We start from the raw sequence: 25,378 nt of genomic DNA, 5'->3' as shown, positions 1-25,378 counted from the left end.
CAGTGAAATTCATATGGACTTAGAACCTTTTCAAGACTGATGGGAAGCAACAATTGTTTCTGTAAGATCAATGCTGATGTATTTCCTTCTTGGCATTGTGTTAACACACACCCGAATGCTCCAGACTAGCAAACTGCCAAAACGTCTTTTATAGAAATGCTCAGAAGTTGCTGGTGATTAAATAATCAAGGGCACTTAATTACCAGGATCTGACCTCTACTTACCCTCTTAATTCTTTTGGGGGAAGGGAGGGTGTATTTATTTTTACCATGTAACCTCTATATTTTGACTTAATTTTTGTTAAATAAATAATTACAGGGTATAATATGTCATGTTTTGTAATTCTTCTGAGGCTTTATTTACCCAATTGTAAGACCTAATAAGGACCAGATTATGCACTGAAATCTTATAATTGATATAATTGACATCCTCTTATAATTGACATTATAAGAGAATGTGCCCTGTTTTTTTGTTTGTTTGTTTGTTTGTTTGTTTGTTTTTTACCAGAACTCTTATTCAAGATCCCATTCTTTGTAACATGCAGACCTAGTAGGTCTCTCTACATGCAGGCCTAATATTTGGTTCCTTTTTTTATTGAAAACGTTTAATAAATCAAAAAAACATGTAAAAGTAATTCATTCTGATTACAAGTGATTAAACGGTCTCTGTTTATAATTTTAAAAAAATGTATAAAAATGGAAATCATAGCCACCGGAAGCGGAAATGACATCACGGTGGCCCCGGTCTCTAATGGCTGAACAACAACAACTGTCTGCGACTGACAAACTTTCGCAAACTTCATCAGAGACAAAAGAAAGTTAGAGATACCGGCTTGTGTTGCTTCTATAACCGGTTAGGGTTATTTGTCTGTTCGTCTTATAGTCACAAATGTGGGATTACTAATGGATCCGAGGTATGATATTCCACGGAGGGCCGCCGGCGGTGGCGGCGGGGGCTCCGCGAACTCGTCCCCCGCTCTGGGGGCTCAGTCACGCCGCAGGAAGATGCCTCCCAGACCCGCTGATTTCAAACTTCAGATTATCATTATTGGCTCTCGTGGTGTTGGTAAAACAAGTCTCATGGAAAGATTTACCGACGACACTTTCTGCGAAGCTTGCAAGTCAACCGTAGGTGAGGACAGAAGGCATTAAAAGGTTTAGTTTTTTTTGACAACTTTTCATTTAATCAGCTAAAACATGTAGAACGGCTCCGGCTAAATACTCGAGGAGAAATGCTTAAACTACTGTGGGGTGCGCCCAGTGACCATAAATCCTCCAAGTTCACTGGCATAGCGACTAAACTTTATTTCTAATGCTAGCTGTAGCCCGCTAGGTATGTTGATAACAGTATCTTAGCCAGTTGACCATGGTGACTGAAGTAACAATAGCATTTCCTTTGACTTCAATCACATGAACTAGGTTTCCTTAAGCTTTTTTTAACGTTTGCATGTAGAGATTTTAGACTTCTGCTAAAGGACAGCGTTTTTATTAATTAAATACGAATGAATAATTGTACTTTATTACTGTTCTGATAATATTTGCAGAATATTATATTATAGGTATTATGGGTCTGAATTACTATGTTTACTTCTAGTTAGCCTGTTTTGGTTATGTTAACCAGGAAGTAGTCTTATCCAATACCACCTTGATTTTACTGATGTATCTCTACACAGAGAACTAACATGTTGCATATTTCTACATAAAAACACATTCTTTAATTATTTGATTATTTGACCACTGGTATGTTTACTTACTGAACACGAGATTGCCTTGTGACAAATTGCCAGTCGTGTTTGCAGATTAAAAATATACATGAGATCTGTTTATACATTCAGCTGGGTAAACAGTCCTATGACCAGTCCGGCAGCCAGCCATAGTGTCCAGTCCCAAAATAGTCTAACAGAAGCAGCTGCTATAGCAGAGCTCCATTTTGTGCCCTGTCATTCCCTGACACAGCTCATAAATTGTGTGAGATGTGTCACTAATAACATGCTTCTTTGATTAGGTACCACAGAGGGAATAGTTTTACAGTCTCCCAGCCTGTCTGAAAAAGTTGCCTCAGACGAGCTGGGTGATGCAATGTGGCTTGTATTGTTTTGTGGCTGACTCAGTGAGTCCTCCACATCTATTAAATCTACTAACACTAGAACTTGTGGGCAGAGTCTTGAACTTAAAAATATGTTTACTGGATACCGTGTTAGCTATTTAGCTAAACATAAAGGCAAAGCAACAAAGGAATTGCTTATATTTGCCTCTGTTCACATGTTTTGGTTCCCTCATAGGAGTTGACTTCAAAATCAAGACGGTTGAGTTGAGAGGGAAGAAGATTAGACTACAGATATGGTAAGTGACCAGTTCCTTTACTTTCCTGCCTGTTGCATGTCCTCTGTCTCTCTGTCCGTCCTATCAGCATGCAGGCTTCACTAACAAAAGCTGCTGTTTGGCTTACTGGGTGTATTCCAGCTGTGTTTTTTGCATGTTTCTCCATGTCAACATGATTTTGTACAGATTTCCAGTGTCTCCAATGGGAATCTTACTTTTAAACATCATCATGTAAACAACATCATTATTACTCACCATGCTGTCTGAGGTTTCAGATTGCTTGTTTATATCAGGTACTGCTGTTGTTACTAGGAATATCTCATCACTATTTCTTTACTGATATCTTGAGTATCTGGAGGTGCTGGTGTGCTCTTTTTGCCTAACAACTAAGCAGTTACTACTAAATTTGTGTGAATGCATTTGACCTAACTTGGCTATCTAAAAACATTAAACGGTTCTACTTTCCTAAAGGTTGCACCTATGAGCTGTGAAATTATGTAGTCAAGACTCGGTGGAGTCGTGTCTGAATCTGTCAGATCTGACCTAGGAGAACTGAGAGACCATGTGAGAATAAAGCAGGAAATTGTCTTGTGAATTTACACTGAGTGGGTGTCGTTTGTCAAAGCTCCTGCATGATCTGTTCCTGCACTACCCCACAAAACAACCATCCATGCATCCCTGTTTTAACTTATCCTATTTAGAGGGCTGGAGCCTATACCAGCTATCATAGGGTGAGAGGCGGGGTACACGGTAGCCAGGTTGGAAATGCATCAACAGAAGCAAATAAAGTATTTTCCAGTACCGACAATCTTCTTTTCTCAATTTATTTCAGTTTATTTTATGTAGCACCAACTAAGAACCACAGTTGTTTCAATGTTATATTGTAAGGTAGTGAGACTATCTTTTAAATGATCCCCTATTAACCAAGCACTTGTTGATGGTGGGAGGAGAAAAAACCCTCCCTTTTAACAGTAGCTCAGGGTCATCTACTATCACCAATCTAGGGGTAAAGGGTAAAAGAACGCAAAGAAAGACCATGCACAATAGTCAAGAGTTAACACCAACTACAGAGGAGAGTAGACAAAAAGTTAATGACATGCACTAGTGGCCTATAAACACATAGGGGATGAAAAAATGCTTAGAACCTTTGTACGCCTTCCTCCTCCTAATTAAAATGTTATAATAGTTGTGTGGTTAAAATGGTAAAAACCAAAACAGAGCAAATGCTATTCTTAGCATAGTAGTGATTCTGTCCATACCCCATCAGTGGGTTGCAATAAGTGTACTTTATTATCAGTGGTTGAGAGTGACGTCAGTGAGGTCTCACCTTGGCCAGTACACCAGCAGCTCTTTGTGGTTAGTAAGCACAGCATGACCTTATGTGTTCAAAATATTTTCTGATGAAGCTCCTTGGTGACATACCCAGATTGAAATATTTTTATCCACAGATCCTGGTACTAATAATATAAGAAATGTAATGCAGACTACACTTCATTAGGTTTTTATAATATTTGGGCTTACTGTAGCAGAAGACCTTTTTTTCCTCACGTAATGAAAATGCCTGCAAAATTGTATCGTACCCTATCACAGGCAATCCACCAGGGTTGTTATCAACTTGACAAGTCAACTCTGGGTTTCCCAGTCAAACTGACTGTATTCACAAGGAAAAAACAAATTGGCTTCATATGGCCAACCCAGAGAATGACAGTCATATTATATTCCAATGTATTAAAAAAAAAACAGAAAACCAAACTACGATATTAGGGAAAAATGCAAATTGCATGTAAAGTTAATATTACGAGGCTTCAGGCTTAGAATAACGGTAAATGGAAGCAAGCAAACGAGCGAGGAATAAAAGTATCTGTAAGGATCTGTGTATTCTGAATAAAAACTGTAGATCTTCTTGCTATCTGCACACTGAGGTGCAAGGGCTTTTCCAGACGATTGCTTGGTCGCTAGGTTTTATGCTGACCTTTTGTCTTGGACGTGATCTGCTATGGCGCAGGTCACGTGTGCGTACGTGTAGATGTATTAGTTACCATGGCGATGTAAAACTGAAAACCCAGGGTTAAGCCTGAAGTCACTTAAGCACCAAATCCTGCTTCGTGGTGGAGTTCTGAGGTTAGTGGTTATTCCAGCTTTTTGTTGTTTATCTGCTCTAAAGGAAAACTGAAGCATGAACCAAAACTATACATCTGGAGGTTTGTTACATCCCTGTTTGTTAATAAAATAATTGGTAATAGCATTATCAGTCAGTTAGTGGTACATATTAGACTGTGTTTAGTATCAGTGAATAATTAGCTTTAACCATACAGTGACTTTACAAATGTTACATACTGTGCTGTTGCAGCTTAATACTCGCACTAAATGGCTAAATGTAATGTGCTCTTTGCAGAAATCACAGATGTATGCAGTGAAATCTTAAATCAGTCTCATATTGTCTCATATCCCAGTCAATTAGTGACAAGATGTTATTTGATACTGTTATCCTGTTGCCGTCTTGTGACTTCAGTTAGGCTCTAATTTCATTTTGAAAACACTTGGTGTCCAACAGCTGAAGAGCTGCTTCAGTTACAGACTTATTACATGCAAGCGTGTGACGATGCTTGGTTAAAATGTGGGAGCTCTATCTCTTATTTCCATACATATCTGTCTTGCTCCCATCCACCATCACCGCAGCACATCCTCCCTTCACACCTCTGCCTGTCCTCCACCTGTCAGACGAGGAGTATCACTGTGTGTATGTTTCTCATGTTGCACTGCTCACATCTAGCTCCAACACTGCCACGCCCAACCTTACCTAACCCTGCCATTGTGCTGCTGTCTCTGTCTGCTCTTCTGCTCATAAGCCTGACTGTGACTCACAGGGGGAAAGGGAGAGACTATCTGGCTGGAAGTACAGTAACACTGCACTGTGAGTGTGGCTCAAACTGCTCGTCATGCTGCCAGTCCAGACTCGGATGATCAGCCGAGTGTGGTCATATTTCAAATTAAATATGAAACTGAAGAGTTGCCTTCCAAAATGCAACACAGTCATTATAAAGTGCGTGCGGATTTAATAACCCGTAATAGCTAATATTGCTACAGTTTAAATGTTGACTTTATCTCATCTTCTTTCAAAGTCTAAAAGTGTCATTTTGGAACAAAACTCTTCAGTGGTGTGTTTTTCTGTTTAGTTTAATAGATGACGATGTGAAGCTTTAGACAGTGATTCAGTGTTTTAAAACCAATAGTATGTCTACTATTTCAATAAATGACAAATTCTTATACTAATTTATGATGTAACATTTCTGCTGAATTACCACAGAAATTACATGTTCATACACTTTTATGCATTGTCTTTAAAAACAGTTACCTATTAATCAGATTTAATTAATGGAAAACACAATCAAAAAACTATGGGTTACTCTGTTCTCACATGATTGAGTTTTTATAATGTGTGATCTCTTTCAGGGACACCGCAGGCCAGGAGAGGTTCAATAGCATCACATCAGCATACTACAGAGGAGCCAAGGGAATTGTGCTTGTGTATGATATCACAAAACAGGAGACCTTTGAGGACCTTCCCAAGTGGATGAAAATGATTGACAAGGTAAACTAAAGTCCAAAATGTCAGGACATGTGTATGTTTTTCTTTCTTTTTATTAGAGCTCCACCCTTTTCTCTTATAAAATGAAACATGAATTTAGTTTATCCATTTATTCCATGATATTTATCCTACAGTTCTGCCTTTTTCTATAAAGGGGACAAATTCAAACTGGGACTGATCAAAAACCAGGCCTTGGTGTTGCCCCTCAGTTCAAATGATTTGTGCTGAATAATACTATAAGTATTTGAAAATCCATATGTGGGAATATGTGTCTTTTTACTGTGAATTTTCCTGTCTGTGATATGATATGATGAAGATTTAACTGCAGTAATCTGATTAGACTTTTGTGAGACGGTAGGCTGGTGATTTCCTGACTTGTGTCTGCTCTGGTCTGTTTTCCATCAGTATGCCTCAGAGGAAGCAGAGCTTCTGCTGGTCGGGAACAAGCTGGACTGTGAGACTGATCGCATCATCTCCAGGCAACAAGGAGAGAGGGTAGGTTCAACAGCAAAGTCCTTCACGGTCTTATTACTGCACCACACCTTCAGGTTTTACCCGTCAGCTGCAAAAGGCTAATAGGGTTACTGTCATTGTCCAGCCGGGCAGGTGGGCCGGACACACAAATTTGTGAGTCCAACAACTTGAGAAAAAGGTGACATAAGATTTTGAAATTGATACCACTGGTGGAACTACCAGGACGCTGAGGGGTTGTACTGGCAGCCACCAGTGTTTTACAAATCTGAATAGTCTAAGCATCTAAGATTAGATAAAACAGGCCAAACAGTAAATGCACTGATAACAAAAAAGAACAAAACATCAGTAATGCACATTGTTTGAAAGGTAAGTACTTCACACTAAAAACTGAATTAATAATATGCCAGTGAATCAAGTGTGTGAAGAGTGTTTGGAGCTTTCTCCGGTTTAATTTCTGCTCCTGTGGATTGAGTTTGGGTTTCCATGCCGACACTAACCCCAAGCTCGTTTTATTTCACTTGTTTTATAGTTTGCCTCTCGAATAAGTGGAATGCGCTTCTGCGAAGCCAGTGCGAAGGATAATTTTAATGTGGATGAAATCTTCCTGAAGCTTGTGGACGACATTCTTAGCAAGGTAAGGTTAAATGTGCCTGAAATACATTTTACACAATGTATCCATTGTTTGGTTCATTTTGGTTCACTCTGAGTTTTTATGAATGAAAGTAGACGGGTAAACGTGAAGTCATGTAGATCAACACATAAAACATTTACTACACATTTTTGGTGATGTCATCGTATAGCGTAACCAAACTCATGTAGAGGGGCTCCGATTCTGGTGACTGATAGCAGGATATTCACTACTGAAATACTTATTTCTTTTCTATCATACAGAAGTAATTTATCAGCTAAGTCAAGTAGTGTAAAAATGATACATATATTTTGATGGTTTTGAGTCTAATTGATTTACATTAACTCATTAAACATATTTCATATCTTCAGATACAGATGACTATCTTGACAGTTGACATCATCACATTGATTTTATTGTTTTTCAGCTCTTCCATTCATACTAATATTATATCTGCTTTCTCAGTTGTGCATTAATACACCAAAAAGGCTACACCGCAGTGTGCTTGGAACCAAAGTGCATGGAACACGTCCAAAATTTGTTTGATCTGAACCAAACCAACTGTTTTCACACATGAACTCCAGATAGTGTCCATAAAATCATGCCTTCATGTCTTAATGTTTGCGAAGGTGCCCTTTTTCAATCGTAGCACACAGCAGGAGATGATTTGCTTCAAATGCGATCTCTCTGCTGGAAGTATTCTGTGAGGTTCAGGAGAGGATGCTGCCTGGGTAGAAAGTGCAGGAGTCATTACACGTGACGTCCACTCCAAATCACCGGTTTATTATCTGTGCTGTTCTCATTATTGATTCAACTGGGCATCATGTAGACTTTGTACTGGGGAATGGGAACATTGAAGACTGACTGCGCTTGATATATGTGTTCTCATTTTTATGCGGGTGTGATATTTTCTACTTATGTACGTATGTGGGAGTCCGCTCAGGTCCAAATTACAAAATCAGATCACTCTGCACACATCTGCATGTCTGCCAGTTTTTTTTTTTAAACACACTACATATATACATACTCTGCTGCAGAGATGCTACAAAGCACCAAATATGCATTTGCATATTACCTCTACTTCAGAGAACTGTAACATGAGTGATCACTTGTCTGTGTTTGCAGCTGTTCAGTGTCCATTAAAGCTAGGTGCTGCAGGACATGTGTGGGAGTGACTTGTGTAAACGCACCCTTCACTTAGTGGCCTATTAAATTTGAATTGACATTTGTCTTGTCACGTGTTTGCTTTTTGCCTTGTTTCGCCTACTTAGATGATGGAAGAGCTGTTTAAAAACTTGCCTAATACACTCACAGGAAAATTATCAAAGAAATCTGATTCTTTTCCATCTTATTGTTTTATTACTTTAGTCTTTTTTTTGGTTTTAATCTATCTGTTGACAGTGTTGCTTGTCACACTCTGTTTGGCGACTGCTGATGTCACTTTGTCTGTGATCCAACAGATGCCTCTGGAAGTTACCAACAAGGAGCTTTCCAACAGTGTCCTGTCTCTGCAGCCTGAACCGGAAGTGCCACCGGAGTTGCCCCCTCCTCGCATGCGCTGTTGCTGAGAGTCGGAGTGGTCCCCCACCCTACCTATGCGTGCACACACACAAACATACACACACAGAGCTCACACATGCAGAGTACCAATCTGGCCACTGGGGGGCAGCACACAGCAGCACTTTGGAATCGGTGACTGCTGCTGAAATGCATGGACTCTTTAAACAAGCAGTGTTATCTTCCTTTGATTATTCTCCTGTTTTGTAACTGTACACTATGACCTGCTTCACACTAACACTTAGGCCTGATGAATCACCCACTTCCTTCCACCTTTTTGTCAACATTTGACCCAGACTACCTCATTGCTCAGATGGTTAGGCTAGTTGTGCCCCGCAGGTGCCTTCCAGGTAGAGAGTCCTCTGGTAGCAGTTGCACTTTTTTTTTTTTTTTGCTTTGTTTTTGCTGAGGGCGATTACTGAGGGCCTTACAAGTTGATGCTTCCGGTAGTCCTTTATCATCACGCCAAGTTTAACATTGTCTGAGTTGGGTCTGTTATCTCTGCATTTACTAGCTCACAGAAAAGGGATGACAACATCTCACGGCTTCCCTGCTTCGTTTAGACTCTTGAGGCTGCAGGTACATAGTTTTAGTGTACTTTTGTGTGCTCGTTAATATGTATGGTTTCAAAGTGGCTCAAGGTAAACAAAAGCACACGGTGTAAATATAGTGTGTTTCTGTAATGACTGGACGTGGTGCAGGTGGTTGTGGCCAGCAGCAGGGGTTGTGTGGTGGTGATATCATATCAGTTTATATTGCTTTGCCTTAATAGTATTAAAATGGCTGGAACAGCTCGTTTCAAATGTGTATAAATTGTAATGTTTTGCACTACAATCCATCTTCACTAGTTAAGCTGACATGCAGAAAAGGAAAGTACACGACTTGTAGTTTAGCACTAATAAAGATCGATCTGGCCTCGGCACTGCCGCTCGGAACTCTTCCACACCCGATCGGGACACAAGGAGAGATGGGTAGTGTAGTCTTTGAGGGATTCGTCTTTGTACAAAGGAATTCTCCCTGTGTTTGTGGCCGGTATATCAGAGAAGATAGTACACTGGCATATGGGTCAGCCTTTGTTGTGTTTTTGTTACTAATATTTGTGCTTTGTCTTTTCCTTTGAATTCAGATACAGGTTAGAGACAAAACACGTGTTTCCCTTTTGGAGGGAAAAGTGCAGGAAGGTTTGATTAGTATTTGAATGACTCAGGAATCTTTGGTTGGTTCCTATCTGTTGTGCTAGCGGCTCGATTGGCTTTGAGTTCTTTAAAAAAAAAAAAAAAAAAAAAAAAAAAAAAATGCTTAAAATGGTCATTTGCATTTTTTTTTTTCTTTTGATTTTGATTTGGCAGTTTGTTACGGACCAGTGTGTGGATTATCTGTTACTCCCACATTTTCAGAAATACTAGGCAGTGCATATAATCTAAGCCATCCTGTGTATGATTAAATCCTTTAAAGGGGACCTATTATGCTATTTTCATATTTGTATTCTTGGACTCTACTAGAGTAGCTTAGCATGATTCACTTATACTGGGCTTCAGTGAAGACCCTCGGTTAATCCATCATCTGAAACAAGTTGTTTAAGCTCCCATACCCCTCACTTTGAGCCTGGGATGTCAAACTAATTTTACAAGGTGGGCCACATACTGCCCACTTTGGTTTGAACTGTGCCTGACCAGCAGAACTCCTCTCTCCATCAGTGTAAAGATGTTTAACTACACCTTTAATGCCATTTAATCTAAGAAAAACAAGTGTCAACAGTACATCAGAGTTTCTACACGATGAAGACATTTTGCAGTAAGTGGATGAAATCTGTCAGCATAAATAAATAAATATGTAAAATTACAGAAAAAACATAATTTATTCATTCAAATCATAGAAACCTTTATAGGAACCTTAAGATGTTCCAAAGCCGTCCATTGGGCTGGATGGGAGTCTTTGCCTGGCCCATTCTGGGCCTCAGGCTGCATGTTTGACACCCCTGCTTTAATCCAAAATATTCTGATTGGTTGCCCCTCACAATCACAAGGCTTGAATGACAGATGGGTGAAGTTTCTGTGTAATATCTCATAAACAAGATATTGCATTTCATTGCTCCGGTCACATTCAAATCTCAGCAATAAAACTGTGTTTTTAAAAAAAAAAAAAAAAAACTGTCTGAAAGTGAATATTCAGAGTAGTCTGAAGCCTAAACTTGACTCATTGCACATACACTGATTTAAAATTTTGAGTCAGTTCAATTTGTGAGCAAGCATCACCACAATGTGACTGATTGAGATGTGGAGAAGCATAATAGGTCCACTTTAATTCTTCCATCTTTGTTTCCTAAATGACTTCAAGTGTAGCGCTGTGTTTGTGTTTCGTTTGATGTTGCAGTAAAAGCTCGAGTCTGAGGGTGAGGAAAACTGCTCAAATGAACCGATTCAAAAGGAATGACTTTAGTTAATTTTTTCTTGTTTTGTTGTTGTTTTTAGATTGAATTTTTATGTTAAAGTCGAGCTTTTGTGGTAATAAAATGGCACATTATGTATTCTAACAAATGAAAACGTTCATCCCAAAATGGAGATGTTGAAAATGCGATGCCTTTGCTAATGACACCGTCTCCGTCATCCAAGCACATCTTGCAATAAGATCATCAGCCAGCAAAACGACCTTTGAATACAAATTATCAGAAAATTTGGGGTTTTAAAGGTTGTGTTTTGAAACGTTAGGTGAGAATTTCTTGAGTTTTTTGGAAGGAAACATTTGATTTGTCCCTCTTCCTTTGACTTTTTGCATTTCGCACTAACCCTGTGGTCTCTGTTTTAATAGCCCAAGCCTTACTTTACTACTCAGTGTTTAAAATATACATTAAAAAAGTGCTTTTGTTTGAAATGTGTATCTTTTAAGATGGAAGACTGTACTTTGTATTAAACCTGTTTTTGAGAGGTTTTGGCATGTTTAAAGCAGATTTATGGTATTTATAACTTGTGGCATTCTTGAACTAATGAAATACAATTAAAGATGTCTATATTTATTACCAGATTATGGTCTTGATTTATTTGACTGTCTCTGTTCTGTTAAATTTGGGGTCTGGGAACTTCCAAATGTCGTCCAAGATGCTATAAAAAGTGATGTTTTATTTAATACTGAGGATTATAAACGTGGAGACTTATTGGTCATCTTTGCTCCTCGCGTGAAGGTGTTCAATAGCCAATAGTGTGCGTGCCATTAGGACATGCGCACCAGAGCGTGTCAGACCTGGTCCCGCCTGGTCCCGGAGAAAACAAGGGGTGTGCTTGGGTGCTTGTGAAGCAGCAGCAGCAGCGGCGGCGCATGCGCCCAGGAGAAAATCACGGGCGTCGTGCCTCGCCGCAGCGATTGCAGATTTTTGATGTCAGATTGGAAGGAGTGAGAAGGGGTGAGAGACACCGGAGTCTAACATACCGAGCCCGGTGGAAGTGAGGAGTGGAAACCCGGAGTGTGTAAGAGGAGAAGAGGCGTGTGTGACTTAATCCTTTCTTTCCAACTTGAGTCTTACAAGCCTGTCTGCAGATGCAACCTGTCTGTCATCCCATCCGTCCCAGTAATCCCTGTTTATTGCAGCGTTTCCTCCAAAGGGACTACAATGACACCCTGGTGAACACACTCAGGATGGAGTAATCATACAAACACCCAGCGCAGCGCAGGATGCGCATCCCCAACCCGACGACGAAGAAGAAGAAGGTAGAGAAACCTGGCTGTTATTCTGCTTTCGCATGTCAGAGATTTTCCGCGGCGCTGTGGATTGATCGTTTCCGTCATCAGCCTCCTGCTGCCGGTGTCGGTGTATAATGGAGAGCTCCAATGGCTCTGGCAGCGACACCAAACCGCAGAACCACCAGTTGGAGAAGAAGCGACTGAACCGAGCGCCTTCACCGGCCAGACCTTTCCTGAAAGACGTGCACACCCGCGGCGCCAAACCACCTGCCATCATACCGAAATCCCCCAAACTAAGCAAGCAGCAGCAGTCTGCCACAGTGCCCTTAGCCCACCTGAACCGCAGCTCCAGACGCACCCCAGCCGGAGCCAAGGAGAAAGCAGCCACGGCAAAAAGTAACACTAAGTCTGCCGTCGCGAAAAAGCCCAGCAAGGTGCCACAGCATGCTGCAGCTGAGCCCAAACCCGCCAGCATCAAGCCGGACTGCACCAGCAGTCCGATCCTCGCCAAAGGCAAGAAGGGAAAACTAGCCTCTGGTTCCCCGGGCCCTCTCAGCCATGGATCCCCGATCCGGGTACCGACCGGAGCGCCTCTCGGCCGAGTCAGCCAGACCGACAGCAGCTCAGACCTGTCAGACTGCCCGTCCGAGCCGCTGTCGGATGAGCAGAGGCTGGCACCAGCCGCTAGTAGCGACGCCGAGTCTGGTACCGGCTCCAGTGACCGGGATCAGCTGGGAGCAGAAGCTACCGGATCCACAGCTGCTGCCCCGCCGCGCACAACCGAGGCTTCCGCCGCCAAGGGAAGCATGTCTCAGGCTCAGCTCGCTCCGGGCTCGCACGGAGAGAAACACAAGCAGGAGAAACCCTCCGCAAGCGCACAATCCAAACTGCCAAGCACCAAGCAAGCAACCGAGGAGGACCTGCTACGGGAAATTGAGGACTTGAGATCGGAAAACGACTACCTCAAGGTATGACAGCCTGATTTCAACAAGTTACAGAATAATCATGGGATTTTTTTGTGCATTTTTCCACAATTTATCCAGAGCAGCTATCCAATCCAAACCGGTCCCGTCACAGGACATCTATGGGTTCTTTTTAAGTGTCCTTGAACTTCCACCTGCTCACTAATTAAAAGCATAATTACAATCCTAAAACATTTCCCCTTGCACAGCTGTGATCCCCACGAAATCCCCGCTCTCCATACATCATCATGTCATCACTCATATTTTTTTAACCTTCCCGGGATTCCCTGCTGGTTTGACCTTTATCAATAGGATCACGTTGATAGTGGTTTTTATCCTAGTATGCCCTTTAAAATTTAGGTGTTTCATATTGTTGTTGTCAAATCACCAAAGTCTGTTTTGACAGAAAGTCTCAACATCCATTTTCCACTCTGTTGCATTTGGGACACACATAAGTACATCTGTGTGTGCGCGTAATGATGTGAACAGACTGTAATCCGATGCGGTGCAGATCTTATTTCTGCTATTTCTTAACTTTTTGGAGCTGTGTTCACAACATAACTGAATGACAAACGAATGCATGTGTGTGTTGGTCTAACCCAGAGTTTTCTTCTTCCTTTAAAAAAAAAGAAAGAAAGAAAGAAAGAAACCTGAATTTTTAAGAGGGTGTACGTTTATAATGCTTTGTTTACAACTTCAGCGGACCTGTTTATACGCAGAATCCCCTCCCCCCTTTAAGTAGGTTATCCACATAATTTGGGGAGGGGGAGGCAAACAGTTAATGCGGCATACACTCTTGCAGCTTTTTTTTTTTTTTTTAATTCAAGGTTTATTTGCATGTTACTGATGAGAGTATTATTTCAAAGTTGATCACGCATGTCTGCGTCTCTCTCTGGCTCGGTGGAGACACAAGAGAGTTAATCAGCTTTACTGGCTCTGGCTGTAATGGCTTTATCCCACAGGACTTGATAACAGTCAGATGTCCCATGTGTGTCGGGTTCAAACACCCTCCTGCTTGGCTGTCAGCCTGCCAGCTGGGTCTCTGAGGTCCTTTACGACCCCCCAGCCCCCATGGCCCGAAAATGTATGGGAGCCCTCATCTCTGCTGCATCTTATCCTCATGGAAAAAAAGTTCAACATATTTATTTTTCTTGGGAATCTTGGGAATTTATTATTTCTGATGATTCGGCTGTTTTGCTTGGGGTGAAAGGAGATAGGGGAGCGATATTTGATTAAATCTGTCTGTTTATACCGTATTTATATAAGATTATATTACTACCAAAAGACAAAAGAGTTTTTTTTAAATTAGAGCTGCTGTGATTAATTGTTAATTAAGAGCAAATTAATCAGCCAGCGATCTGATTGTTGTTTTTCCAGCATAAATGTGGCGGTTTGCTGTTTTTCTACCCCGTTTAATATTATTTGATTTTGGAAAGTTGACAAGATTAAAAAAAAAATTCTGTTTTTTTTAAACCTTTTCATGAGCTTTTTTTTTTTTTTGTTAATTCAAAGTTAATTACAAAATATATCTGTTATGAGAAGAAGAATAGCTGGAACCTTTTATAGATTATCTTATTATTATGAGTATTATCTAATTATCTGATTGGCACTTCTGGAAAGATAAATTACTTGTTTGGTCTATTATTAGTTTATTATTACTTTCAGCCCATCCATAAGTATTTCAAATGTTTATAAGCATATAAAAATGTACATTTTTATATAGTATAAAAATATAGTTATTTTTCTTTAAAAAATTTACTCAAATTTCAACTTTAACATCATGAAAAATCAGTGTTGTTGCTGTTTGTTTGGTCTGTCAGTCAGTCAGTCAGTTGTCTTATTGTTTTAGTTCCACTCTCTTTCATGTTAACTTTTATGTAAATCGATTACATTAGTGTTCTGGATTACTGATTTGACAAAGCATGCTAAAAATGATGATAGTCAGTAGAGCAGGGCGATATGACCAAAAATATTTATCACAATATACATTTGAAAATTTGCGATAACGATATAACTGATGATATAATTGACACTAGATAAAATACTTTACAACTCCACAACTTTATTAGTGCAAAAAACCCCATCAATGTATTTTCACTTAAACAAGCAGCTGTTTTTTATGTGCATCAAAGTTATATAAAAATGTAACAGTGCAAATTCCTTGCTGACAGTTTAACCAAAAGGCATTTCCAGTGGAAATTGGCCGACATATCCTCATCATAACCATGTATAATATCCACAAAACTTAAAAAGAGGTTATACACACACAATACAGTAATATTATGTTGAAGCACAGTACGTATCACTCCGCGAGGCGCCTGCCTACGATAGCCGTAATGCTCCGACAATCCATCAAGCGGGGCGGCTTAGTAGCTTAGCAAAGTCATACTAAAACATTTGACAGATTTTCGTGCGCCGTGTACCACATAAAATCGTTTCGAGGTCAGTAAACACAACCAGAATTCATACATAAGGCACACGGGATTATAAGGGACACTGTCGATTTTCAGAGAAATCAAAGGATTGATTTTAAGTGTGCCGTATTTTCCAAACAACACGGTAATAACGACGGCCCGCTAGCATGCTCTACCAAAAATAGTGCTTTGTTGTGTATCTGACGGACGAAAGCTAAACCAGTTCCACACCACTGAAGTTGCAGCATTTTTACAAACCAATTCTGGTTCATCCGTTTCATTTAACGATCCACTTTCGCTCTTCTCATTCTGCGTCGCCGCCTGTGTGTATGTAGACATAGGCACTGCGCATGCGCGTTTTACCCATATTCTATCGCGATATTTCATTTTCCTATCGTTGCCCAAAATTACACCAGTATTAACGTGAACGGTATGATATAGCCCAGCCCTAATAGTCAGTGTTCAAATTTGTCTCCAGCTTTCTGGATTGAACAATAAATCAATTACAAATAAAATAATTGGCAGGTAAACTGATAGTAAAATCATCTGTTTCAGGTCTTCACTGATCGTGAATACAGTCAGAACAAACATCTCCAGCTTTCTTAAAGCAGCTGATAATTCAAAATAACCACCCTTCAAAGAGAAGAATAAGCAGTGGTGGTGACCCAGCATGCACACCCTTCATAAACATCAGCGATTATACACCTGCTCCCAAGATGTTGCCTTGCTTCTGACTCTTTTAACCTGACCATCGATTGGCTCGACCCCGTACGAGGTCATTAGCTGCTTCCTCCGGGGCCCTCCTCGTATAACAATTGACTGTGTGCTTTTCCAATCCAAATGAGGATAGATTTAGTTTTCATTAATTGACACACTCATCCCCTCCCTCTCTTTTTTTCTGCGTTCAATTGTCTTTTCATCTAGTGGCGGTTAAGTCCTAGGATGAAACGTCTCAGTGGAAATCTACAGAACAAACTGATTCGTCGAGATGGGAGGCAAACTCAGTGGTCACCAAACAAACCTCAGTAGTGCCGGTACTGCAGATAAATCTCCCTTTTTCCAGACTGCGATGTTACGTTGATAGGAGCTGGAGAATATGAATGCATCCAATCCAAAGATAAGATGCTTAGAACCAACTAGTAATGTTACATCATCAGCCCTCAGAGTACCTGCATTACTGGAACTCATGTAATCATATAAAAGTATTAGTGTAATCTACCACCGTATATTACCGCATACTGTATCGCCTTTTTTATATATTTGTATCACACACCATTAAAAATTGATAGTTTAGGACTAAAATAAGTGTAGCTGTAAAACGTCGTCTTTTTGTAGAGTAATGAGAAGAACCAACAATTTCCATTTTCATTGGTGGTTTTGTCGAATGTTCCACTTATGTTTTTATTACTCCAAGACTCTGGTCAACGGAAAAATAAACCAAATTATTTTTTGTGACCATTCTCTAATTGGATATTTCAGCTGTCTTGTCTGAACTTTCTGTTTTTTTTAAGTCCAAGAAGATGAATTCTCTTATTTTGTTCCGAGATGCCGTCTGAGGGGAAAAAATGACTTATTATTGAAATCTAGCTTAAAGAATGCTTTGAAATTTAATAGTATTTTCTTGCTCATCTGAGACTGAATATTTTGCAATTTTCTTACATGTGTTGGTGGTTAATTTATAGCCAACAAAAATACAATATTTTGAGACGATTAAAACAAAAAGCCCCCATAGTCTTTTGTTTGCCACTGTGTAGGATAAATTGTAAATTCTAGTCCCTCCTCTGGATAATACAATACTGTCAGCATATTGCAGGTTTAATGGGTGTTATATAATGTAGAGGAGCTTAGATCTGTAGTTTTACATTTCAGCGTCACAACTTGTGCCAGATTTATGTATTTATTGCTGTATCGCAGATGTACTCCTATTGGCGTGCATGTTGTCTGGTACTGGTTTAACAAAATGATGCAGAAAAAGAGCTTTAGGTTGGTTTCGAAAGGGTTTGATCATATTGTTTGTCTGCTGGAGTGACTCTAACTGGTTTACTCAGCACTGTCTGCAGCACATGTAACAGAGCAGCATCACAGCTGAGCAGACAGTCATGCAGAGTCAAGCTGGGTCTTTACAGCAGGCTGCTCACATGCATGCTAAACTGGAAGTTATTGTGTTCCTCACATCATGGAAATCCTGGGTTCATACACATCTTTAGGTGAGGACTTTCTATGTTCTCACTGTGCCTGTGTGGGCTCTCTCCAGCTTCTTCCCAAAGACATGCATGCTGGGTTCAGCTAATTCTAAAGTGGTCATATTTGTGAATATGAGTGCAAATCATTGTCTGTCTTGATGTGTTAGTCTTGCAATACAATGGCAATCTGTCCAGGAGCCCCATCACAGGTGGGATAGCTCCCTCCCGACCCTGAATAGGATAAGTGATTAAGAAAATGGAATAATGGATACATTTTTAGAAACTCAGGAGTACGTCTAACTTTCCAATTCAGCATTGCAGTTGTGCTGGAGCCTGTTCCAGCTGTCACAGGGTGTGAGACGGGGTACACCCTGGATACATCACCAGCCTGTACGCATAGAGACAAACAAACATTCACATGCATGGCCAATTTAGAATCACCATGCATGCCTTTGGACTGTGGGAGGAAGCGGGAGTACCCAGGGAGAACATGCATGCTCCACACAAAAAGCCCCAGCTGGCCTGAGCTGGATCCTAACTCAGGACCTTCTTGCTGTGAGGTGTTGGTGCTAGCCACCAAACCACCATGCCAGTCCCATAACAAACCATGAGAGGCATTTTTGTTTTTGTTTTTTTCTCTTAAGTAACCAGGTTATAATTTTTGGAAAGAAACATCAAGGCTATTTTTTTTTCTTTGAAAGTGATTTTTGGTGCTTTTTGGCATTTTAATTCAGTAAAAGCAAGCATCTGGTAAATGGTGAATGGATCGGTATTCATATAGCGTTTTTCTGCTTTTCTACTCTAAATGAGCACTCAAATCATATCAGTATTATTTATGTGCATTATTAACATAGTCGGCCTCTGTTTTCCTTTGTCGTTCTCAGGATGAAGTGGACGAGCTGCGGGCTGAGATGGAGGAGGTGCGAGACAGCTATCTGGAGGAGGAGGTCTACCAAGTACAGGAGCTGCGGAGGGACCTGGACCGCTCTAATAAAAACTGCCGAATCCTGCAATACCGCCTGCGAAAGGCAGAGCAGAAGAGCCTACGGGTCGCTCAGACCGGACACGTGGACGGAGAGCTGCTGCGTAGTCTGGAGCAGGATCTGAAGGTCTGCGAGCTTCTCTGTGTATTTGTCAGTGACCGCAGTAACACCTGTCATCACTCAATACATTTACACTGACATTCTGTCATGCCAAAGTATTGCATGTGTTCACACATAACGCCAATGTTATGAAGAATCCTAAAATCAGAGATTTTTATCTTTAGGATAATGAATAAACTGAGCTGTAAGTTTCTTCGCAGCAGCTTTTCAGTGTGGAAACATTATGACTCTTAGCCATTATGTCTTTTTCTGGCATTTTAAAATTTGGGAAGCTGAAAAAAGTTCAACCGCCATGCTCTATATTTTTAATCAATCAATAGCAATAAAAAAAGCACAACATTTAATTTTACTTAAAGGTCAGTGTTTGTTTTACCAAAAAAACTCATATACCTTACCTTAGCTTTGCTTCATTATTTTCACAGTGGACCTGCACCTCCCTAGAGGGCGAGATTTAAGTCCAAGAAGTCCAAGTGGAAACTGAAATAGTTCAATGACTGATAGTGTCACAAGACTGATTTAAGAGAGAAACTAATAATCATTGTCATTATCAACTAATCTGTCAGTTTATTAATAGTAATGATAAAGAAAGTTTTTCCTATAGGGCAGCAAATTATATAATAATTTGTGTTAGGATGTGTTAGGATGTAACTCAATAGAGGAGCACCTTAATTAACATATTTACACGTGCATTTTGTTTGAACTTTTCGGGACCGTGTGACCTTAGGTGGCCAAAGATGTATCGGTACGTTTGCACAACGAGCTGGAGATCGTGGAGGACAAACGCAGCAGAGCTGAGGACGAGAACGAGCTGCTCAGACAAAAGATCATCGAGGTGGAGATTGCCAAACAGGCACTGGCCAACGAGCTGGAGAGGACCAAAGAGGTCAGAGAATAACAATGCAGTAGTTGAGAGTTTAGTTTGTAGGTTTGTTGTAAATTAACAGCCTCTAAATATGGATTTCCACATATAAACAAGGAGGAATTTTGGTTAATGTGTCCATGTTTCAGATGAATGGTGATCACTGACCTGATCAGCAGGAGGGTCACTGCAGTGAAATCATTTTGTATTTTAAGTGCAGAAGCTTTTCTAAAACACTCGCATCAGGCTGTGTGAACACATTACTTTCGCTGTATTACTCAAAAATAAGGCCAAAAAACGCCTCCCACTCACAGCTCAGGTGTGTGAACAAGTAGTTTCCCATAAATGTGAATTAGGAAAGAGGTTCAGCGACTTCTTTTAGCCAACATTTTTCTTCACTTCATAACAATAAACAATGAAAGAGCTTGTCAAAACCAGATGTCTTGCTTCTCGTGCTTCTCTTAGTTTAGACATTTTGACCTTGATGGCATTTTCCACTACACGGTTTGGCACATGATGAATGGCTACATCCCAAGAATCAGTACCTAACATTTTGTTCTAGATGTTATGTGCTTCAGACGAACTAAACTGAAGGTATGTGATAGCTATGAAGTCAGAGAGGAAATTCCAAGTAATGTCTAAGCTCTGTTTTTCTAGTTTAGTGGTGAATCTGCATCATGGAAAGTCATGCTTCTTTAGGTGCTAGGAAGTACACTCCCACTTTAACTGCAGTGTACCCACACTCCCAATTTACCCATGTTCTTTAAACATTTTAATTTTGTGTTTTTGCTGCTGTATCAGTATAATTTAGGCTTTTTTTTATACTTCAATATCACTGTTTCCCTCAGCGGAGGAGTATCTGTGAAGTAAGGCCATCTCACAGGTAACGAGATGAGCAGAAGCTATTCTCAGTGCTGCTCAGCTTCAGTTGCTTAGACTAATCGATTCTGACAACAGGAGGTAACATGCCATCTGCCAACAAAGAAAAAACTAGGCTAATACCAGAGCGGTCAGTCTGGAGACGTAGCTTTCTTTTGGCAGCTGGATGACACTGTTTCTCGTTTCCTGTCGTTATGTGCGCTGCTGAAGATGCTTTGATTTTAAGCTCATGCCACATTGTCTCCGTAAGACTTTGCATGCTTCTGCGTACCCTTCAGAAAGGTCTACCACTGGTTCAGAATCTATATTCTAAAGATGTTTCTGACCTTAACTGTCAGTGCTCGCAACATCGCTGTTTTCAAAGACAGCTTATCAGGAACTGACCGAGGGGCAGAATTCATGTCTACTATGGATGTGCTAATGCAGTCAACGCAACTCTTGTTGCTGTAATCCTGATAACCTTTTAAAAGAAAGTTATTGGGAAAGAGCGAGAGTGCAGTGTGAGGAAGCTGCACATTGTTCTTTTGACATTTTTCAGATATCTGTAATGCATGGCGTGCTGTATAACTCTGTAACTGTGGCTCAGTGCAGTTTTATGCAGCACGGTGCTCGGTGGTGGTGGGACGATGCATACATGTATGAGCATAAGATGACACAGACTGTCTTGTTCAAAGAGGAGGAGTGGAGGGAGTAGTAAGTAGAAAGGCTGAGACAGCGGCTGCTCCAAATGATTTTTTGTGTTTTCCCCCGAGCTTTGTCCCAGAAAAACATAAACCGTCTCTGGCTCTTTTATAATACAGCACCCCCAAATGTGTTCAGAGTTGGTATCCACATTTCTTTGTCCGTGGGCTCACATAAAGTCTTTTGATTGCTTTAAAATTCAAAATGCAGAGAGGATAACCATTTCAGGAAATTATTAGAGCGTTTACACGCAGTTTATTTGGCGATCAGTTTCAGCAACTGAATCTAAGAAACTGCCCTTTGCTCTCAGAGCTGCTCAGTCACAGAGATAACATCGGCCATAGATAAGAAAGGAGCAACACACTTACTGATAAGAATGTAGCTCAACTGGATTGAGGAGTTCTTCATTTCCCTTTCAGATTTAATTACACCTTGTAAACCATGACTCAGGTGTACCGTGACGCAATTTACAGAAGAAAAAAAGAAGCACAAAATCCAACACTGCTTTGAGTTTTGTTCTAGTTTGTATGAGTCAGCCCCATTAGTTTTCTTAGGATATCTTTTCAGCTCCTTTATCACTAGTGTTGAATGCTAACATACATTTTAAATGCTGACGAGCACCACTGCATGAACAAAGCACCTTAACGTGGGCTTCTCAAATAAAATCATACTGCCGATCAAAAAACAAAAAAACCAGTCCAGCTCAAGTTCATTATAACCATCTATTCCAAAGAACTCTTCAGAAATTAAGAGTTAGATTTTAATCTTTATACACATAAAATTTACTCTAAATAAGAGCAGAGATGGCTACTAATCCATAGAGCATTGGCTGGATCCCTGCCTCCTCCAGCCTGTGTATTGAAGTATCCTTGGTAAAGATAGTGAACCGCACGTTGCCTCTGATGTGTCCATTGGTGTGTGAGTCTGTGTGATGATCTGTTACATTAAGCTTCTTTTAGTAACCATACAAGTATTTATGAAAGCAGGAGTTGCTGGGCTATTCTATAAACACCAAAGTTACACAATAGTACAAACAAACCAACCAGTCGAGACTAAGAACTCCCATTTTTTGTGGGATGTGAAAGAAAAATGCAACTTTCCTGAAAACTGATAAATCAGCTGGTTTTAAATATGACCTATGACATCGCATTTTATATTAATTTATCTAGTTTAATTAAAGTTCTTGTGCTTGCGTAAAAGATACCGAGATGTATTGTGTAATCTGAGAGTAAACATCTTTGTTTCTGTACCTGAATTTGGCTTTTATACAAGGAGATCTACAGAGCCGTGCTACAAACCTCATGTTTGACACGTTTCCCTAAAAACCTCAGTGAAATGCAAACATTGATATAATATTCTGCATGTAAAATGACATGTTAAAAATCAAAATCAACTGTTTTCTTCCTCACTCTGCGTGTGTACATTTAACAGCTTAAAATCCAGCCACCGCCATCAGTAGATGTTATCTTATTTGCCAATAGTTTTTCTGATGTTAGGCATATGTTATATTTATACACATTAATCCTCAATTTGTTTTGAAAAAGTATTATGAAAAAAAAAATCTGTTTGAATTTTTCACTGCATTGCTAAAGGTCAGCTAATCTCCAACAGTTTGTGCATCTCTGCCCTTTAAAACCCAAGTCCTCATGTCCCTGCGCCTGTTCTTGGCTATTGGAGGCTGCACAATGTGACGCTGGCCCAGAGATTGGCACCCCAGCATGAATTAATCCAACAAGAAGGGCTGTTATAAAACAGCCTGGCATGTTTCCGTATGCTCAGATGGGAGGGGAGAGCGAGGGAGAAAAAGACAGAGAGGTAGGGGATGGCTGTAAGCAGACGGCCACAGGCCACGTGTGCGTGCGCTATAACAACAGCTTTCGGCCCTGATATCAAACAGTTTAGCAGAGCTGCCTGACGGGATCTTCTTCACTTTAAATTATAGTCTCGTTGCTGGTCAGCACGAAGGCGAACAGTGATCAGTTGGGAGATTTTTCATTCTGACATTTGAAGAAAGGCCCACTGATGTGTGTAATGAAATGGAACTAATGAAATGCCAACACGCAGAACATGAGCATCAGGTGATTTATTTGCAGTTCCCGCTTCGCTGTGATAAACTCATCTTTCATTACGGCCAAAGGATAATCCTTTGTGCGGTGGTTTTCCCCCTCAGTGACTCCCAGGCATGTTGCCCGTCAGATATTTTCGTATTGAAGCATTAACTTGACATCAGATGTCATGAGAGCAGTGATCAATAAAGTCTCATTGAGGGTTATGCTGGTAAAATGAGGCTTCTTTTGGAATTGGCAGAAAGCATTTAAGTGTGATTTTGTAGTGTCTGCTGAAGGAGTTCTAATAAAAGCTGTTCACAGCAGGTATCTGTGGATTATTCATCGTCTTAATGAATTTGAGTGGAGGACATATCTAAAAAGGAACTTGACCAAATAAAGGCACTATTAGTAGGGCTTACTATATTAATTTTGATTTAATCGAGTCATAGCGAAGCCCTAAAAAAGACAGAATATATCTGGAAATAAGAATCTCTAATCACTTGATCCCAGACCCTGATGTGATGTTTCAAAAAAGCCTTTCTGGTCTGTCAAACAGCCCAAATTAATTTCACACTGGCCACTTTCTTTTTTTTCAGTCTAATTGATTATTGCATCTGAGATTTTGGCTCCAGTGATGTAATATTAATATGGCTAAAAGTGATAAATATCTCAGACACTCGTCTTCCTTAACAGCTATCTTATCTCTTCGGCAAATGTTTGAGAAGCTCTGTGAGTGTAAGCATCTATCATTATTTTGTTACTCTTTTTTCTTTATTAAAGAAAAACCTCTGCTGAGGATCATTTGAGATTGGAAGCTGCCATTTTTGGGAAATGGAAAAGGGTATGTCACCCGAAATATACATTAAAACGAAGAGCATGTGCAGGAGGATTGCAGGCAGAATGTACTTGAGTTAAATTGTTTACATGATGCAATCTGTTCGATGAGGGTTGTATTCAAAAGGCTGATTTGCTTTAAGTGCTTGTGGATGCATAGAGTCACCTGTGCTCATGAGCAAGCTTCTGTTTTGTGTGTTTTAATAACTAACTGCAACACAACTCTGCTGGTTTTTAACTATGAAAGAGCCACAATAACTGGGTTCACTTGTGCACGTATCTAAAAGTAAAGACTGAAGGTGTCTCCGAGAGAAGTTCCAACCTCTCAGTTGTTTTGTTGCTGTGTTTTCCCCACTACAAAGATTTCAGAGGGAAATGCCTGCATTCTTAATAAGTCACATCAACAATATCTGAGCGAGAGTCACCACAGACATTTGTTTCCTGCCAGAGCTGCCGCATCGTTCCCCCCCTTCCTCGGTGGAAAAAGCCTTGGCTTTAAAGAAGCATCTCCTGATCCTTCTGTTCTCCTTGCTTCTCCTCACCTCTCTCTTTCACATCTTCCCCCTCTCCTCTCCTCTGCTGTGGTTCCCCTGTTGGAGGAGTGTAAAGGAATCTCATTGACCTAGTTAGTATCTTGTGTCTTACTCCACCAATAGGAAGGAGAACAGGCGTGAGGAGAGGAGCAGCGTAGGGACTCAAAATCTGCTGCAGTGACACACATCCATATAAAGCTTATCATCGCGCAGCCACTGTGCAGTTTGCTCGATGTGCAGAAATTCTTCGTGGACGTGATTGAGAGGAGAACGCCATCACTTGCACATTTCTGCTGTTTTCAGGTGGAAACCACATCTTCAGTTCTGATTTACGAGAACAACATTAGAATAACACCATAAACGCATATCTGAAATCAAGGCTGTGCTTCATGCGTAGCTTTTTATTTTACAACAGTAATGTGTATCATGCATGCCTAAACTATGAAGTAGTAAATCATTTTAGAGGAGATAATATTGTTACCCTATAGGCAAGCTATCGGAGACCCAAAGCAAGTAATGGAAAATCGACAAGTGCATGAAACCCTGGAGTCATGTGTTACAACTCTGAGGCGTTTGGCCTTTGAAGTTAAAAACCTTGCAAAATGGAATTTCTCCTTTTTTATTTATTTATTTATTTT

General features: G+C 40.4%; 2 protein-coding genes across 2 annotated transcripts in view; both read left to right on the top strand.

The window, feature by feature from the left end:
• The first annotated feature begins 736 nt into the window (after positions 1-736).
• On the top strand, positions 737-11,583 carry rab12 (RAB12, member RAS oncogene family). The gene is made up of 6 exons (XM_003448457.5): positions 737-1,131; positions 2,282-2,342; positions 5,775-5,913; positions 6,316-6,405; positions 6,914-7,018; positions 8,473-11,583. The coding sequence occupies exons 1-6, from the start codon at positions 903-905 to the stop codon at positions 8,578-8,580; spliced, it is 732 nt and encodes a 243-aa protein (XP_003448505.1). The 5' UTR covers positions 737-902; the 3' UTR covers positions 8,581-11,583.
• A 258-nt stretch (positions 11,584-11,841) lies between these two features.
• mtcl1 (microtubule crosslinking factor 1) overlaps positions 11,842-25,378 on the top strand; it is a 78,425-nt gene continuing 64,888 nt past the window's right edge. Inside the window, 3 exon segments of the mRNA XM_025900049.1 lie at positions 11,842-13,212; positions 18,688-18,912; positions 19,631-19,789. Of these exon segments, the coding sequence (XP_025755834.1) occupies positions 12,379-13,212; positions 18,688-18,912; positions 19,631-19,789 (1,218 nt within the window). The 5' untranslated portion in view covers positions 11,842-12,378.

This window comes from Oreochromis niloticus, linkage group LG18, assembly GCF_001858045.2.
Source record: "Oreochromis niloticus isolate F11D_XX linkage group LG18, O_niloticus_UMD_NMBU, whole genome shotgun sequence".
NCBI lineage: Eukaryota > Metazoa > Chordata > Actinopteri > Cichliformes > Cichlidae > Oreochromis > Oreochromis niloticus.
Note: the sequence above shows the minus strand (reverse complement) of the source record. Positions and strands in the feature narration are given on the sequence as shown.

Excerpts from the sequence above, each read along its gene's own strand:
- rab12 (XM_003448457.5), top strand. The coding sequence starts at position 903 with ATGGATCCGAGGTATGATATTCCACGGAGGGCCGCCGGCGGTGGCGGC. Across the intron at positions 6,406-6,913 it reads CCAGGCAACAAGGAGAGAGG|TTTGCCTCTCGAATAAGTGG; the intron begins GTAGGTTCAACA and ends CTTGTTTTATAG. Across the intron at positions 7,019-8,472 it reads TGGACGACATTCTTAGCAAG|ATGCCTCTGGAAGTTACCAA; the intron begins GTAAGGTTAAAT and ends GTGATCCAACAG.